General features: G+C 39.7%; 1 protein-coding gene across 1 annotated transcript in view; it reads left to right on the top strand.

Annotated features, from left to right (window-relative positions):
• FAM129A (protein Niban-like) overlaps positions 1-17,880 on the top strand; it is a 165,087-nt gene that overhangs the window by 56,972 nt on the left and 90,235 nt on the right. The window contains exons 2-3 of the mRNA NM_001243219.1: positions 9,083-9,213; positions 13,099-13,230. Of these exons, the coding sequence (NP_001230148.1) occupies positions 9,083-9,213; positions 13,099-13,230 (263 nt within the window). The remainder of the gene's footprint in view (positions 1-9,082; positions 9,214-13,098; positions 13,231-17,880) is intronic.

Below are 17,880 nucleotides of genomic sequence, written 5' to 3'. Positions count from 1 at the left end.
ATCAGAATGTGACTATGTGATGAGTTTTTGGGGCTGTTCTAGGTCAAACTTTATTAGTGCAGGTGTTTGAGTTGTCATCAAGAAAATTGTATTCAGAGGACTCAGTGTCTGACTGAATCAAGTGGACAGGAGTCAGAACCATTTTGGCAGTTCTGCCATTCTTGTGAGGATAAGTTAGAATGTGCTAAACTAATTTTCACTCATGAGTACTTTATATACCTTGTATATAGTTTCAACAAGTCAGTGGGTCTTCAGTGTGTTGAATAGTTTACAAAGTTTTCCTGGACCTTCCCAAACCGAATAATGTCACCTTTCATTTTCTCTGTCTCTCCCTCTCTCTCTCTCTCTTTTTTTTTTTTTGGCTTTTTAGGGCTGCACCTGTGGTATGTGGAAGTTTCCAGGCTAGGGATCCAATCAGAGCAATAGCTGCCAGCCTATATCACAGCCAATGCAGGATCCAAGCTGCGTCTGCAGCCTACACCACAGCCATGGCATCACCGGATCCTTAACCCACTGAGTGAGGCCAGGGATTGAACATGCAACCTCATGGATACTAGTTGAGTTCTTAACCCACTGAGCCACAAAAGCAACTCCCGCCACCTTTCATTTATTAGCAAAGTCTACTCCTTATTGTTACCCATCTCCCCAGACTAACAAAACACAAGCATATCTGAGCTCCAACACAGTTCTTTTAGACATTTTTGTTTACATTAAAGGCATTAATTCTTGAACATAGGCTGAAAGCTTGAACATAAGCATTTCAAACAGACATGCTTCGGTGCAGAAAGAAGAAAAGTATATTGAAATAAAAAAGAAAGGACTATTCAGAAAGCATTTCAAACAGACATGCTTCGGTGCAGAAAGAAGAAAAGTATATTGAAATAAAAAAGAACGGACATATTCAGAAAAATAAGAGAATCTGGAGGAGACACTGGCAAACCTATTATATTGGAAGGGGAATCACTGACCTTCCTAAGCGTATTGCCTGGTTTCAGTCTGGCCTGACTTCTTTTAAGGTGCACGTTGTGTTCATTTGCATGGCTGAAATCTCAAAGCAAAGATTATTTTCAGAATTTTGGAATAATCTGAGAGCCTTTCTGATAAAAGTGCCAAAAATTAGTAACCATAATTAGACTCAAAAAGACCAAAGGGAATTTCTTTTTTTTTTTTTTCAGTTTCTGCATTTCAGTTTTATATTCAAAACCAGAAAGTTGTTTAATGGGCAAAAATGTTTGTATTCCTCCTGAAATCATAGTTCTTGTGATGCTTTCTGAAAAAGTATCTGTATCACACTGGTTTGATTTTCTTTTTCACACTTTACCCTCTCCTTTTTGTAATGAAAAGATAGCCAATCTGCAGCTTCCTTGAGGGAGATTAAACAATTTAGGGAAGGGGAAATATAAACAAGATTTATTTTCATCAGATGTGTCATGACGAAATTGGAGGCATGCTGTGAGGTAATGGCAGAATAATCTTGAGAATTTCTAAGCACTTTTCCCAAATGAAATGGATGAAAATGTAAAGCTAGCTTCCATCTAGTTATGGCTCAAGAAAAAGGTATGCATAAAAGTACAGGCATACATATTTTTCTAACAGTACTGTTAGTTTCTTCCCTTAAAAAAGAGAGCACCAGACTTGAGGTCCTAGAGTTCTAAAGAGCTGTGCTTTAGAATAGCTGACCACATTAGGGTTTTTATTTTTCCATAGAATAAAGTACTGGGAATTGTCACATCAAATGGTAGTGTTTTTCCTCCCTTATATAGCTCCTCCCATTTCTCTTACTTATAGGAACCTGTGAAAGTATTGTTCTTCTAAATACATAGTGCAGATGGAAAACTTTATTTGGGTGGCTGTGATCACTTCTAGAAAACATTTTTGCTTCTGCCTCACCAGTTAGAGCTGGTTCCTGGCCTCTGACATGGCATTTGTAAGCACATGTGGATTCATTGAATGCCCATATTGGGCTAAGCTTCATGATCATATTAAAGATACTGTGCCTGCTTTTAGATAAGGGCCTGGAAAAAAAGATGAGGGTCTCTAACAGTCTAAGGGCAAGTACAGCAAACCTAACTCGGAATTTAGGGTGTCTATGAGCGTGAGTTTTAGAAATGAAGAAACTGTTCTACTTTTGTTCCTAAGCATGTCTGCTTTCCGTCCAGATGCTTTCTGAGTCCAGCGAAGGTCCTGGCTTAACTCTGTTGTATTTAATATAAGCTCTTGGGAGCATAAGTATGTGTTTCTTTTCTGTGGATTAATATCTGAGGTAAATCACAGAGAACTTCAGTTGGTATATGTGTCTGATTTTTAACTCATAGCGGAGTTTCTGCCAGGTAGGATGCGGGGACCTACTGGCATCAAGGCTGCCTATGAAGAATTTTTGTTGTAGGGTGTTAAAAAACAAAAACAAAACAACAAAACCTGTCACTCAAGCACCAATAATAAATGTGCTTAAAAAAAATATCATTTAGTTCAATTACGGAGAATCCAATTTCTCCTCATTCTCTAAGGCACTTACCAGAAGAAAGAGAGAGTCCTTGGGCATTATTCTGTGTAATTAGATTTTTGCACCTTTGTATTGTGAGTTGGGATTTCGACTTCTCCACCCTAAGGTGCAAAGTGATGGTGCTTAGAAACCCGAGACTCAAGCTGATGTTATAATTCATCAGGATTTTAAAACTTGTAGAAGCTGAGAAATGCTGGGGAGAATAAATAATAGTGGATATTATTATACTCTGTTTTATAAATATTAAAAATATTTTATTTTTAGAGCTACTTCTCTCATTCTCCCAAATTAATCTTCACCTGAAACCTCAACAGGTTTTAAGAAACTGTGCCAAAGTCCTTGTTAACTCTCTTCTCATACAATTTGCTTCATTTCCCAGGAAACAGCCACTTTGTTAAAATAAACCTCTTTTTAAAAAAAACATTCTGTATTTTCCCTCTTCATAGTAACAGTAAAAATGTAACATCTGAATGTTGTGATGTTTTTGTGAGTTATTATGAGAAAAACTGAAGGTGAAGTGTTAAGTAAATACAACTGGATACAAAATATAATAATCTCGACTATTAAAAAATAATTTGAAAAAGATAAGAAGGAAATATAGCAAAAATAATGTTTGGATTTTTTGTATCTTGCTGTACTTATGAGCTACATTTCCGAAAGTGATTGAAACAGGATGGAATCTGAATATTTTGGGAAATACTTTTAAATACATCATAGTTGTTTTAACACTAAGAAGGATGGTTGAACTAGGAATAATCCACTATAAATAGTATCTTTCAAAGGAAAAAAACGCTGATACAGAATAGAATTGAAATAAACTTCTGCAGAACTGGAATGTTGACACAGAACCTTCTAGAATGAGAAGACTTCATATAAGTTTTACTTAGACCGTTGTATATTTCCCATGTCTACAAACTGGTCAAGAAATGCAAACCAAGGAAAATATTTGTTTGTAAATAGTTCCCTACATACAATTCCCAGGGGAAAATTCGCCTAATAGCTTAAAAGGAATTAACTTGTAAGAGTCAGATTCTTTTTTTAAAAAACAACAACAAAAAAATTGAGCTATGAGAGTGCATATTTTTAATAATAAATATTCAAGCTGAGAACGGGACCTTTCTCCTTTCCTGGGGAACTGGCAGGATTATGATGCACTATAATTTGCTTTATTCTTAAATATTTACATAGCCATTCTTTCATTCATTCAACAAGTATTTGCTGAGTACATAAATGTTGTATACTTTTGGAGGAGAGATAAGCTATATTTAAACAGCTGTAGCAAAAGTGGTGCACAGTTTTGGGAGAATTCAGAAGAAGGTGAGTGTTTCCAGGTGGGGAGAGCCGAAAAAGTTTCTTGGGTTAGGATTGTCATGTGGGCTGGAAGAGAGGGAGGGAGGAGGGGTGAAGGCGTGGGCACGTAGAGGGGAGAAGAAGGGTTCGTTTGAGTAGGAGAGGAGGGAAGCAAGACAGTTGAAGCCAGATCACAGGGCATTTGGTGCCAGCTAAGTGGCTACTACTCTAGGCAATGGGGAACCGTTGAAGAGTTTTACAGCGGAAGTAACATGATCTTGCAACAACATGTCAAATGAAATTTGTCAGGTCAAACCCCGAGGATTATGGCTCTGTCACTATGTGATGTGCCTCTGAAGGCTTTCAAAAGAGTTACCTGGGAATATTAATGGCAAGACTTGGTTCTGAAGGACAGTTCCCCACTCTAACATCTGGGCCTCGATAACTCACGTTGGCTTTCTCTTGAGTGGGCCAGCTACGATTCAGCCTCTCCTGTTTTGCTCCATCAGCTCTGGACTCACTCTGGCCGCTTCCTAGAATCTGCCTGTGACACACAGACCAAGTTCTGGCTTTCTCCCTTAATCCTCCAGGATCTCTGTATCAGCAGTGGCACTCCCCTCTCCCACTTTGGCTTTGACTTTCTTGTTCCTCTTTCAGAACTGAGAACTAGAAAGTTCTTTGTTCTTTGATTGAAAGTGTGGTGGCTGGGGTGGGGAAAAGGAGATGGATTCAAAACATACTGTGGAAAGAGAAATGATAAGGTTTGATGATTGAATATGGGAGCAAGAGAAAAGGACTCAACTAAGTCTGAGTTTTGGAACCTGTATGAATTCAAATGGTTTGAAAAAGGAGAGAAGATGCTTTTCGTACTTTTCCAAAGCTGAATGGAAGATGCTTTTCGTACTTTTCCAAAGCTGAATGGAGCTAAGCGTTGTGAACAGAGCTGCCAAGGAGGCTTCTTTTAACTTTAGTCATCACTAAAGGGCGATGTTAGGAGCAGCCTGATCAGGTCAACTGTACCAACACAATGGGCAGGCTGCAGTAATTGAGTAGGATTAGAAGAAATATGCATGTGCCAAAAATGCTGGTTTAAGAAAATGTGGAAGAAGCCCTTTGTGGTTCTAATCTTTGTATTACTGAGTAACTTCCTTTTAGAGAAAGACCTGGCCCTGTGGGTTACAATTTAGGAAAGTGAATGTGATACTTAATTCTGGGGGTGGAGAGGAATGCAATTCAATAGTCAAGAATTTTGAAAACTGTGGAAATAAGACAGTTTAAGCTGAAGTGATTTTATGTGGTGCCTGTGGGTGGATTCACTTATTTGAATGCTTCCACCGTGTAATATTACATAATAGCGATACTAGTCAAAATTTGTTGAGTAGCTAAAGTGTCTGACACTGCTCTAGGTACTTTCTAAACTGCAGAATATCTCACTGAATCATCACAAAACCTGTAAAAATAGTGTCTTGGTGACCCCATTTTACAGGTCAGAAAATTGAGGCTCAGAGAGAGGGGCTCAATGTAACCCAGAAAAGAAAGTCTGTCTTATAGCTCATTATTTTGAATGGAACGATGGGGGACAGAGTAATAGGGATACAGAAAGTGATGGAAGGTATAATTCATTTTTTGCTTTGGCTCATTTAGGCTAATGTTTGATTCATTTGGTTTTAAATTACATTGAGGGACTCTTACATACTATAAGTATTCCTGAAACATCTGTGAACATGTAGGTTATGTTCGTTTTGAGCTTGTAGTGAGTGGGATGGCTGTTCTGTATGCGGCAAGACAGGATGGCTCCAGCTAAAGAGTTAAATACACAGCTTGCTTTTGGCTTCACCTTGAGTCCTTGGTTCAACTTAAGGACCTTCCCAGGGTGGTTGGCTTCAGTGCTTCATCATTAATTTAATTACTAGGGATTGCCAAACACTTACCATGTGCCAAATGCAGTGCTGAGCACTTTATTACATTGTTTCATGCAATTATGACAACATTGTGAGATTGCTACTCTTTTTTTTTTAAAAGTATAGTTGAGTTGCAATATTGTGTTAGTTTTAGGTTACAGCCAAGTGATTCAATATTTTTGCAGATTATATTCCTTTATAAAATATTGAGCATGATTCCCTGAGCTATATAGTATATCCTGCTTGCTTATCTATTTTATACACAGCAGTCTATAAATCCCATACCCCTAATTTGTCCCTCCTCTTCCCTTTCCCCTTTGGTAAGCACAAGTTCATTTTCTATATCTGTGAGTCTGTTTTTGTTTTGCATATACATTCATTTGTATCATTTTTTTAGATTCCACGTATATGTGATATCAGATAGTGTTTGTCTATCTGACATTTCGCTAAGCATAATATTCTCTAGGTCTAGCCACATTGCCGCAGTGGTTCATTCTTTGCTATGGTGGAGTAATATAATATCTTCTTAATTCCTGAGATTGCCACTCTTGCTGGCTTCATTTTATATGAGGGAAAGTAATTGGTGTGAAGTTCCACTACTAATGAGTAGCAGAGATGGGATTCAAACCCTTGTCTGTCTGACTCCAGAGTCCATCCTCCTAATTATAGTGATATTTTGCCCCAACACTTGGCTTTTCTCAAATTGTCAAGATCCCTACACTGAGCACCCCTTTATTTGGGTTTAGATTACTTAATCTAAATTCTAGATACGTTTTGGAAATGGCTTTAGGTTCTTCCTAGAACTTGTGATGTTGTTAGCTGTTTTATTCACATTTTGAACAAGTCATTGAGTTAATTACCCAAGGAAGCTATAATCTCTTTTTCATAAGTGCTCCCTGGTGGATGCTGTGTTGATGGTACCCTATGCAGATGTTTGAATCACAGAAGCATTTTTCTCATTCATTGGGAGGGAGTGGTGGCATCATGGAATCTCAGTAGAAGCAGGGCATCCTTGAGGGAGGCTTGGTGATGTGGCAGGATGTCAGGTTTCAAGGCTTTGTAGAGCTCATCATAAAATGACATCCACCTCCTTTTATTTAAACCCAAGTGCTTGCAAGAGTGCAAAAATTAGCATCAGAAATTAACAGGATGCTCTTATGCTAGAGTAAATAGTGGTTACTTTGACCTAAAAGGGCAGATTTTGTTACTCAAGTTTATACGTTTCGGTGAGGTGAGACTCATTCTCATTGTGGGAATTCTCAAAGGTGTCCCACGCCTATAGAAGAAAATTATAGACAAGTCTATAGAATTTTATTTCTTAGGCACTGTATAAAAGCTAATAAAATAATAACCAATTAGACAGTTATAAAGCCTGAATATATTAAAGTATTATGCAAATACTGATTCATAGGAACACCATAAGCTCACAGAGCAAGCAAAAGCATGACTGATTCAAATTTTAGGAGGTTTTATTTGCATTTCTACAGAACCTATTATTAGTGGGTCTCTAATTACCTTACAAGTAATAATTATTAAAGCTCATAAATACAACCAGAAAATGTCATTTTATTGAGGAATAAGCAAGAATTCCCTCATACATATTATGAGACCTAAATGCCTGTGCTAAAGTGGAATTCTCCATAAAGGAAGAGTATTTATACTCTGTGGGTATTTGGGGAAATGATTCCATAGGCATAGACGTCAGCAGCTCTGGATTCAAGGGTTCTCATGCTGAGTATCTGGATCTGTGTGGTTAGAACCCGTCACTCACTTGACATTGTACGTGAGTAATAACTCCAACAAGTTCTGCCTGAATGTTTTATTTTAATATTTCTCTGTTGACTGTAATATCAAATTTGAAAACAAAGATTATGCCAAGTTCACATGAGAGTATTTTAAAATATTTTGGAATGTTATATCAAGTTTATTTTTTCTCAAACTAATATCTTATTCCGAGGACTAACACTTGTAAACAGTCAGTGGGACCTCTATTTATTTCTATACGCTGTGTATGGCAAGTCCTTGAAAGGTTGTGAGAATTTCGCATCTGCTTCAGATCGCCCCTTTGACCTTTCTCCCCTAGCTCTCCTTCCTTCTCCTTTCCGGCCTTTGCACTTTTCCTACTTTCTAAAGTTAAGTTTGAACAGCTCAAGAGTATTCTAGCGCCTGACTCTCCCTTTCTCCCTCCATCTTGAGTTCTCAAGCTTCGCCCCCATGCTTAATCCTCTGCTTTATTTTATTCTGGTCCTGAGAGACTGTATTATAGTTGTTGGTCACAGTTGTGAGGCAGCTGTACTTCCATGGCTACATTTCGCTGTCATGTAGATGCCAAGAAAGGTATGGACTAGTGAGCATTTTCCTACAGTTAGGATGCTGTGTCCTGGAGAGGATGAGTGACAGCTGAGGTTAAACAGCTGGTTTGCTTCTCTGTCTTTCTAGAACTGGGACCAGAATTCAGGTCTTGGAGACTCTTAAGCCAAATTTGTAACCTCTACCCCATGGCAATTATGTAATACTTTATTTATTGCTTTTTTTTGGGGGGGGGTCTTTTTAGGGCTGCACCTGCAGCATATGGAAGTTTCCAGGCTAGGGGTGAAATTGGAGCTACAGCTGCCAGCCTTCACCACAGCCATAGCAACGTGGGATCCAAGCCACGTCTGCAAGTTACACCACAGCTCACAGCAACGCTGGATCCCTGACCCACTAAGCGAGGACAGAGATTGAACCTGCATCTTCATGGATACTTGTCAGATTTTTTTTTTCACTGAGCCACGACAGGAACTCCCATAATACTTTAAATGACAAAACATTTTAAAGCAGAAACATAGGAGCAGAACTAGAAGAAACAGTGTGTTGATTTTAACCAGGGGTGTGGATTAGCAGGACCAGAAGTAGAGCCTTAAGACGTGAAGAAAATTGAGAGATTGTGTGGGCAGAGTTGAAATGGTGGGCCCTGGGGCTGTTGTACTGCTGTGTAGAAGGAGCTGAATTGCTGAAGGGAGCGGTACTCAAGAGCAAGTCGAAGTGGGGAACAGGATGAGTCCAAATGGTGGTTGTAGAACTAGGATTTTAAGGCCTAGTTCTACAACCACCCATGGCCTATGGTTGTAGTTGAGTTTATGGCCATGGCAGTGGGTTGTGGATGTCAGGTGAAGAAAGTCGGTTACAGGACAGACAGACCTCAGAGTCTCTCAGGACGATGCCAGAGGGGAGGAAGAGATTAAGCCATACCCACAGGTATCAAGGTTCCCGGGACATGTGGGCTAATAACAAATTCCTAGGAAGCAGAAGTGTTGGGGAGCCAGGGGGGGTTACATAGAATGATGGAGCCGTGTCTATTCTGTGACAGCTGCTACGTTTCTAAATTCTAATGTTCATATTTTTCCAGGGAAAACTGAGGCTGTTATCAAAAACTTCAGTCCCTACTACAGTCGCCAGTACTCCGTGGCTTTCTGCAATCACGTACGCAGTGAAGTAGAACAGCAAAGAGATTCAACATCGCAATTTTTGAAGACCAAGGTAAGCCATGGACTTTGGTTTCCGTAGTTCTCCCACTGAAGAATGGTTTAAAATTCATAATATTTCTGAAATAAATAGTAATTTGAATGGCAATTTAAAAAATCTTTTTGCAAATAATTTCATGCTCAAACGATTTGCCTGGAAGTTAGGACATGATTTCTTGCTAATGGTATAATCCATATAAAAATATAACTAGTATGACTTCAATTTTATCATGTTTTTCCCCCATTGATGCTTTGATGTCAGGAAAATTGACTTGTGGTGAAGTTCAGTCTTTAAAAAAAGGGTCAATTTTTGTGCCTCATACTATAGGCATTTTTATTTGGGTCGAGGATCAAATGTGATTTTATCTTCTAATTCTGTAACTTATTCTTTCTCCTTTTTTTCATTATAATACTTATCTACAACCTCAACAAATATTTATTGACTGTTACTATGTGCCAGGCCCCATTCTAAGAACTGGAGAGCAAGACAAATTGTCTGCTTTTCTGTTAATATTTCAAACAGAAGACAGGCAATAAATAAACAAATGAATATCAGGTGATATTAGGTAATAAGAAATGCTACAAAATAAAGCAGGAGTCTTACTTTAGAGAAGATGGTCAGAGAAGCCTTCTGTCGAGGTGACATCTAAGCAGAAACTGGAGTGCCGTAGGAGAGCAGGCTGTGTGAATATCTGTGGGAAGAGTGTTCCAAGCACATGGAACAGAATTGCAAAAACCCTGCAGCAGTCAGAAGCACAGCAGGAAGGCTAGTGTGCTGAAAGCAGGGGCGGAGAGCTGAAAAAGGAGTGCAGAGTGACAAACAGGGACCAGACCTGTAGAACCGTAGATCGTAATGAGGGTTGCCATTGAAGGGTCTTGAACATGGAGTGACATCATCTTAAGCGATCTTTCTGGACTTTCCATAGGGAGTAGACTATGGGGAAGGACCCAAGGGGAAGCTGGAAACCGGCGAGGAAGACACTGAAGCAGTCCAAGAGAAAAGGACAGTGGCACATGGGACTAGGGTGGTCGTAGCAGTTGTGAGAAGAGTCCAAGTCAAGGTGTGCTTAAGACAGAGCTGAGAGAGCTGATGGGTTGAGCATGAGATAACAGAAGAAGAGAGAAATTAGTGATGACTTGGATGTTAGCCTGAGCAAATATGTGCAGGGAGCCATCTTTTACTCCGAAAAGTCAGAGGTGAATGAGAATCACGAGTTCGCTTTTGGCCCTGTTACATTGAAGATACTTATTTGAGGAGTTCCTATTGTGGCTCAGTGGTTAACGAACTGACTGGTATCCATGAGGATGTAGGTTTGATCCCTGGCCTTGCTCAATGGGTTAAGGATCTGATGTTGTCATGAGTTATGGTGTAGGTTGCAGACAAGGCTGGGATCCCTGGTTGCTATGGCTGTGGTGTAGGCCGGTGGCTGCAGCTCCAATTTGACCCCTAGCCTGGGAACCTCCGTTTGCCATAGGGGAGGCCCTAAAGAGACAAAAGAGAAAAAAAAAGAATACTTATTTGGCATGCACCCATGGAAATACTGAAAATGTAGTTGAGTGCTCTGATTTGGAGCTCAGTGGAGAAGTTGAGGCTAGAGAATAGAAATTTGGGATTTCTTGGCTCAAAACTGGCATTAAAGTCATGGGACATACTGGAAAGGAGAAAAGGAGAGTTTCCATGACTAACCCTGGCTCTTCCAACTTTTGGAGATCAGAAAAAGGAGAAAGATCCAGCAAGATAGACTGAGGGAAAAATAGCCTGTGGATTAGGAGAAAAATCAGGAAAACGAAATGTGTTAGAAGGCAAATAAGAAGAGGTTTCCAGAAGACGGGGGTGATAAATGGGTCAAATACTGTCAAGAGGTTAAATTGACCTATAGATTTAGTACGGATGACTAATTGCTACTCCCATAAAACAATGATTGACAAAATTTAGGGAGTTTGATAAACATGCACATTCTGGTCCACAGCCCCAGAGATTCTGAGGTAACAAATCCAGGATGAGGCCACAGTTTTAACAAGGGTATCAATTGATTTAAGTGGCTCAGGTTTAAGAAATGCTTTATATATGTATAGTTTTCTAAGGTACCTCCATACTGTTTTCCATAGAGGTTGTACAAATTCTCATACTGAGTGAACTAAGTCAGAAAGAGAGAGACAAATAGCATATGATATCACATATATCTGGAATCTAATACATGGCACAAATGAACCTTTCCACAGAAAAGAAAGCCATGGACTTGGAGAACACACTTTTGGTTGCCAAGGGGGCGGGGAAGTGGGATGGACTGGGAATTGGGAGTTAGTAGATGCAAACTATTGCCTTTGGAATGTATAAGCAATGAGATCCTGCTGTATAGCACTGGGAACTATATCTAGTCACTTGTGGTGGAGCATGATAATGTGAGCAAAAAAATGTATACATGTATGTGTAATTGGGTCACCTTGCTGTACAGTAGAAAATTGACAGAACACTGTAAACCAGCTATAATGGAAAAAATAAAAAAATCATTACTAAAAAAAAAAGAAATGCTGTTTGTAAGACCTATAAAGTTCAACTTACACATGGTTTCAGTCTTATTTAAAGAGAAGAGTGAAATCCTCTTTTACATGTTAATGAGTCCAGATAGGAGAGTGCCTCATTATCTGCCTTAATATTAAGCCCTGGAATTTGTAAGGGTATTTATTTCATCCTTTAGTAGATTCTTAAAAAGATTCGCATACCTATCTTCTCATATGGTCCATGTAAATTTTGTTTGAAAGTGGAGGGATGAGTTAGTTACTAAAGGTACCACGATTTATTTTTAAAATTGAAGTCTAGTTGGTTTACAATATTGTGTTAAAGGTACTATGGTTTTTGGATAACAAATATAAATTAAATGACATATGAAAGACAGGAGGCCTGATCCTTTATTTTGAAATAATACCCGAGGCCGGAGGGAATTATCCCTTACATGGTTAGCCCAGTGGAAGACCTAACTACAAACCTAACAGAGACTTCCTTACTGCATATATGTCACGAGGGTTATTAATGAGGAATCCTCGAACTTTTAAATAGAAGAGCCAGAATGAACGATTGCTGACGTGTCTGCTTGTTCTTTAACCAGAGAGCAAACATGAAGGGCACAGAGGGAGGCTAAGTGTTTATAGACTGGGTGCCCAGAGTTGTGCCTCTGGGAAAACCACTGAGCACTGACTCTTCAGGCTGCCCCTGAAGACTGACAAATAGGAGAATGGCCTATTCTTTAGGGATTAACCCCGAGGCACATCCAGGGTGTTGGGACAGATGTCCACAACTGGTTTTTTTTTTGTTGTTGTTGTTGTTTTTTGTGCTTTTTTAGGGTCGCACTTGCAGCATATGGAGGTTCCCAGGCTAGAGGTCCAGTCAGAGATGTAGCCACTGGCCTACACCACAGCCACAGCAATGTGGGATCCGAGCCACATCTGCAACCTACACCACAGCTCATGGCAACGCCAGATCCTTAACCCCCTGAGCAAGGCCATGGATCAAACCTGTGTCCTCATGGATACTAGTCGGGCTCGTTAACCACTGAGCCACGATGGGAACTCCAGATGTCCACAACTTAGAGTTAACTGCCTCACTCCCTCTCTTCCACGGAGTTTACCAAGGATTTATTAAGTGCCACATGTACGCAAGGCAGAATCTTGCTACTATCATTGCTTCTACCATATGCTTCTGTTCTTGTAGCAAATATTTGCGTTTGGCCAGGAAAAGTAGCAAAGGGTGGTGTAGAGAGAGGTGGGGGAAGCAACCATGTCCCTAGGAACTCAGCCCAAGATAGTTTCTGAAAATAACCCTTGAAGTACCCAGAATAGATTTAGTTGTGGCATGATATGCCATCTTTTGTCATGGTAGTTAATTGTATTCCTCTTCTTTAAGCCACCACTGGAGCCTGGAACTATTTTGTATGAAGCAGAACTATCGCAGTTTGCTGAGGACATAAAGAAATGGAAGGAGAGATATGTCGTGGTTAAAAATGATTTTGCTGTGGAAAGCTATGAGAACAAAGAGGTAAGGTATTTCCTTGTTGCCACTGGTTCTCGTAATATTCTTAAATGTTGGCTGGGTTGACTGGCATGCCCTCTCCTTTGAGACTGACTGATTCAATAAACACACACTCACTGAGGTATTCATTTCAGTCAACAGATATTTATTCTGGGTGATAGAAAGAAGGTTCTAGGCATATAGCTGTAGACCAGACAGATGCTTGCAGTCTAGTGGGCAAGGTAGACTTTGAGCAAGTAATTGCAAGTGCGTGTGAAGATAGGAGGTTCTACTGAATGACCAGTGCAGGAGCCTTTCCTGTGATCACTGGCCTTGAGGTCAGTCTGGTCACCACCCTGATAGGTCTCCCTCTCTGTTCTGTATCTCCATGTTTTCCCACTCTTAAGCCTCCTATGAAGCTGAAGAATTATTAAGATTTTCATTGGATCTGCATGGCTTCCTCAATATTCAGAACATTTTACATACTTTATTCTACTTAGGAATTTTTTCATTAGCTTTTTTCCTGGTTACTGCATTATTTTCCTTATCTGTCGAACATGGAGAAAATGACATAACATATGAAAAGTTCCTAGCACCTAAGAGGAGTTCAATTTTTATTGATTCCCATTTCTTTCCCCATTGAGGGAGGTAACGTGATACCGAAAGAACACTGGGCAGAGAATTTGGAAAAGTGAAGTTGAGGTCAGGCCTGCATTAAACTCATGTGTGTGGCTGAATGACCTCATTGATTCCTTCTGATTCATACTGTACACATATTCAGTCTACATAGATTCTCAGGCTCCCTTTGAAACGGACAGTTAACTCTTTATGGTTTAATGGTTGTAACAGATGTAAAACTCTGCTCTCTTGATTCTAAGTTCAAAAACAGTCAGAAGGAGTTCTCGTTGTGGTGCAGGGGAAACAAATATGACTAGGAACCATGAGATTGCGGGTTCGATCCCTGGCCTTGCTCAGTGGGTTAAGGATCTGGTATTGCCGTGAGCTGTGGTGTAGGTGGCAGACGTGGCTAGGATCTTGCAGTTGCTGTGGCTGTGATGTAGGCTGGCAGCTGTAGCTCCAATTAGACCTCTGGCCTGGGAACTTCCATATGCCATGGGTGCAGCCCTTAAAAGCAAAAAGGAAAGAAAGAAAGAGAGGGAGAGAGAGAGAGAGCAAGAGAGAGAGAAGGAAGGAAGGAAGGAAAGAAAGAAAGAAAAAATATAGTCAGAACATCCTCTACAGAACACCCTGTATAAATTACCTCTGATGCTAAACCATCAGGAAGAGGCTTCAAGCTGACAATGTGTTTCCGTCTCATTTCTGATAGAAAAGAGAAATGAAACATAATACAAACTTTTTACACCTACCATCAGACAATACTCAAGTCCTTTCTTGGGTCCCTTCTTTTCAACATTCGTTAAGCTCATATTTTCTTTGCTTTATCTATTTTAGGATTTTATTAAACCTGTGATTTGCTCTCTGAAGCCAATGATCAATACAGTACAAATCCTAATGATAATAATAAAGAATCACTTCATATTTTGTGTGACCCATTACACTGTCCCCTCAGGGGAACTTGAGAACAGCCAGTATCGCCTAATGGTTAATATTACGTGCTTTGAATTACACCTTTACCAGGAACTAGATACGTGTCCTTGAGTAAATTAAAAATCTCCTTGAATCTCAGTCTCCTCATTCATATAAAGGTGAGCAGTACCTTCATCACGATGGTGTTGTAAGGATTAAACACACGAACGCATTGAAATCCTTAGCACATGGCCAAGTGCTGGCAGAGCCGGATATAGAGCAGGTGTTGTTATGACAACCAAGTAATGCAGAAGAAGCAATCATAGAACTCACTCTTGGATCTGTTAAGGTTTTCACCACTTTGGGCACTGACTGAGGTTTCATTTTCGACCAAATTTCAGGGTTGTTTTTTTTTTTTTTTTCTATTTTCATTATTTTAAAGTTTGCTCCTTCAACTTGCAATTTATGGACTATACTGCTTTCTTTGATTTGCTCATCATTTTCAAGCGAACTTATTCCAATTGTTAAGATATGCTCAGTAAGTCTGGTCTTTTTTTTTGGCATTTCTTGGGCTGCTCCCGCGGCATATGGAGGTTCCCAGGCTAGGGGTCCAATCGGAGCTGTAGCCACCAGCCTATGCCAGAGCCACAGCAACGCAGGATCTGAGCCGCATCTGCAACCTACACCACAGCTCACAGCAACACCAGATCGTTAACCCACTGAGCAAGGGCAGGGACCGAACCCGCAACCTCATGGTTCCTAGTCGGATTCGTTAACCACTGCGCCACGACGGGAACTCCATGCTCAGTAAGTTTGGTAATCAATTTTTTCTTTAACTTGGAAAAAAAATGCCCATGCAGTATGCTGTAATTCCTCAAAGTTTTAATAATAGCCTATTTTTTAAACTTATACAAGAGTGTTATTTTTAATTATACCTAGAGTTATACATTAAGTACCAGGAAAAAATGAAGCACCGTCATTTGGTAATTACTCCCTACCTCCTGTACGCTTGCACTGGGACTGGACAGACCTAAGTATGAATCCTGGACTTGTCCACCTACTCACCACTGGGTCATTGACAAGTTATTTAACTTTGAACTTCATTTTTCTCATTTATATGATGGAGATAATGTCTAATTCACAATGCCGTTTTGAGGACTGAATAACATAATGTTTATAAAAACCTAGATTACAGCCTATTTTCACAAATAACCAACTGAGATTTGAGGCCAGTCTGAATCAGACTGTTCCCAGGCTTTCTCAAAATCATACCACGTAGGATTCTTCTCTGTTCTTTTCTGGGTCCTAAGGTGCTTGAGCCATTGATTACTGGGGTTTTTTGTTTGTTTTTGTCTTTTTGCTATTTCTAGGGCTTCTCCCACGACATATGGAGGTCTCCAGGCTAGGGGTCTAATCGGAGCTGTTAGCTGCCAGCCTACACCAGAGTCACAGCAACGCAGGATCTGAGCCTCGTCTGCAACCTACACCACAGCTCCCAGCAATGCCGGATCCTTAACCCACTGAGCAAGGCCAGGGATCAAATCCGCAACCTCATGGTTCCTAGTCGGATTTGTTAACCACTGAGCCACGACGGGAACTCCTGATTAGTGGTTCTTACAAGAATGAAAACAACCTTTTTAAGTATACAAGAGTTTTTGTTTGCATTTCTTCAGTCACTATCTTATTGATGCAGAATGTATTATTGTTACTCTGATTTTGCAGCCCCGATCAATGTTATTTTAGTTATTCCCAAGAGAACACTCCAGATTTGGGGTCCCAAGTTTCATGGTCTCAACTCTCAATGTGCTTTTAGCCTTGCTTTTAGCAAGTGTGCCTTGACTTAAGCCCTCCCACAAGATACGCATAATTAAACTTTATCTTATCTGTATGTCCATGTGAGTATATCTTTTAAACCCACTGTTTCACTGCTTTAACAATGCTCGGCAGCTCTTTTACACTTCCCAAACAGCAGAGCTTTTTATCTACTGGCTGGAATTTGTTTTGATATCATGATAATACACTTCCATCCCAGATAATTTTACTGCAAAACAGTCTCATGTCTGAGGGCAAAGTGGTGGCGTATTTTATCATGGCAACATTTTTATGTTTTTGGTAAAAATCCATGGCAACCATAATTGCAGTTACATGTCCCACAGTCTCATTACTCATCAGGCTCCAAACATTTTGTACAGTAAATGTCTATTATTAGAATGATGCAGGTGCTAGCATCTGAAGTTGTAGGTGTGGTGCAGAATTTCTAGAAGTTACTAAGATATGTTCCTCTTCTCTGAGAAACATATCTACAGGGAATCTCCCTGAGGTTAGGGACTCTGATTTACATGTTGCGACCATCACATAAAAGTACTAAAGTACGGCTGGCAACTAGAAATTATGCAGAACAATTTTTTCAGCACCCTTGGCTCCGTGTGGGGCTGTGACCAATGTCAGGTCAGGTAAAGTCCTACCCTGAATGAAGTGATGGGTCTAGAGCTGGTCACATGACCTCAGCAGAACAAAAGGCACTGCATTATCAAAACAGCATGATACTGGCACAAAAACAGAGATATGGATCAATGGAACAGAATAGAGGGCCCAAAATAAACCCATGTACCCGCAGTCAATTAATCTTCAATAAAAGAGGCAAGAATGTACAATGCAGAAAAGACAGTCTCTTCAATAAGTGGCATTGGGAAAACTGGACAACTACATGTAAAAGAATGAATCTAGAACATTCTCTAATGCCACATACAAAAATAAACTCAAAATAGATTAAGGACCTAAATGTAAGACTGAATACCGTAAAATTCCCGGAGGAAAACATAGGCAGGAAATCACTGACATAACTCATAGAAATATTTTTTTGGATTCATCTCCTAGAGTAAAGGAAATAAAAGCAAAAATAAACAAATAGGACCTAATCAAACTTAAAGGCTTTTGCACAGCAAAGGAAACCATAATCAAAACAAAAAACAGCCTATAGAATAAGAAAAATACTTGCAAATTTTGTAACCAACAAGGGATTCATTTCCAAAATATACAAATAGCACATACAGCTCAAAAATATATAATATTTGACCTATATATATATATATTTGGTCAATATATATATGACCCAAAGAACTCAATCAAAAAATGGTCAGAAGACCTAAA

The sequence above is a fragment of the Sus scrofa genome, chromosome 9 (assembly GCF_000003025.6).
Source record: "Sus scrofa isolate TJ Tabasco breed Duroc chromosome 9, Sscrofa11.1, whole genome shotgun sequence".
In the NCBI taxonomy this organism is placed as follows: Eukaryota; Metazoa; Chordata; class Mammalia; order Artiodactyla; family Suidae; genus Sus; species Sus scrofa.
The sequence above is the reverse complement of the archived record's forward strand: the minus strand, read 5'-3'. Positions and strand labels throughout refer to the sequence as shown.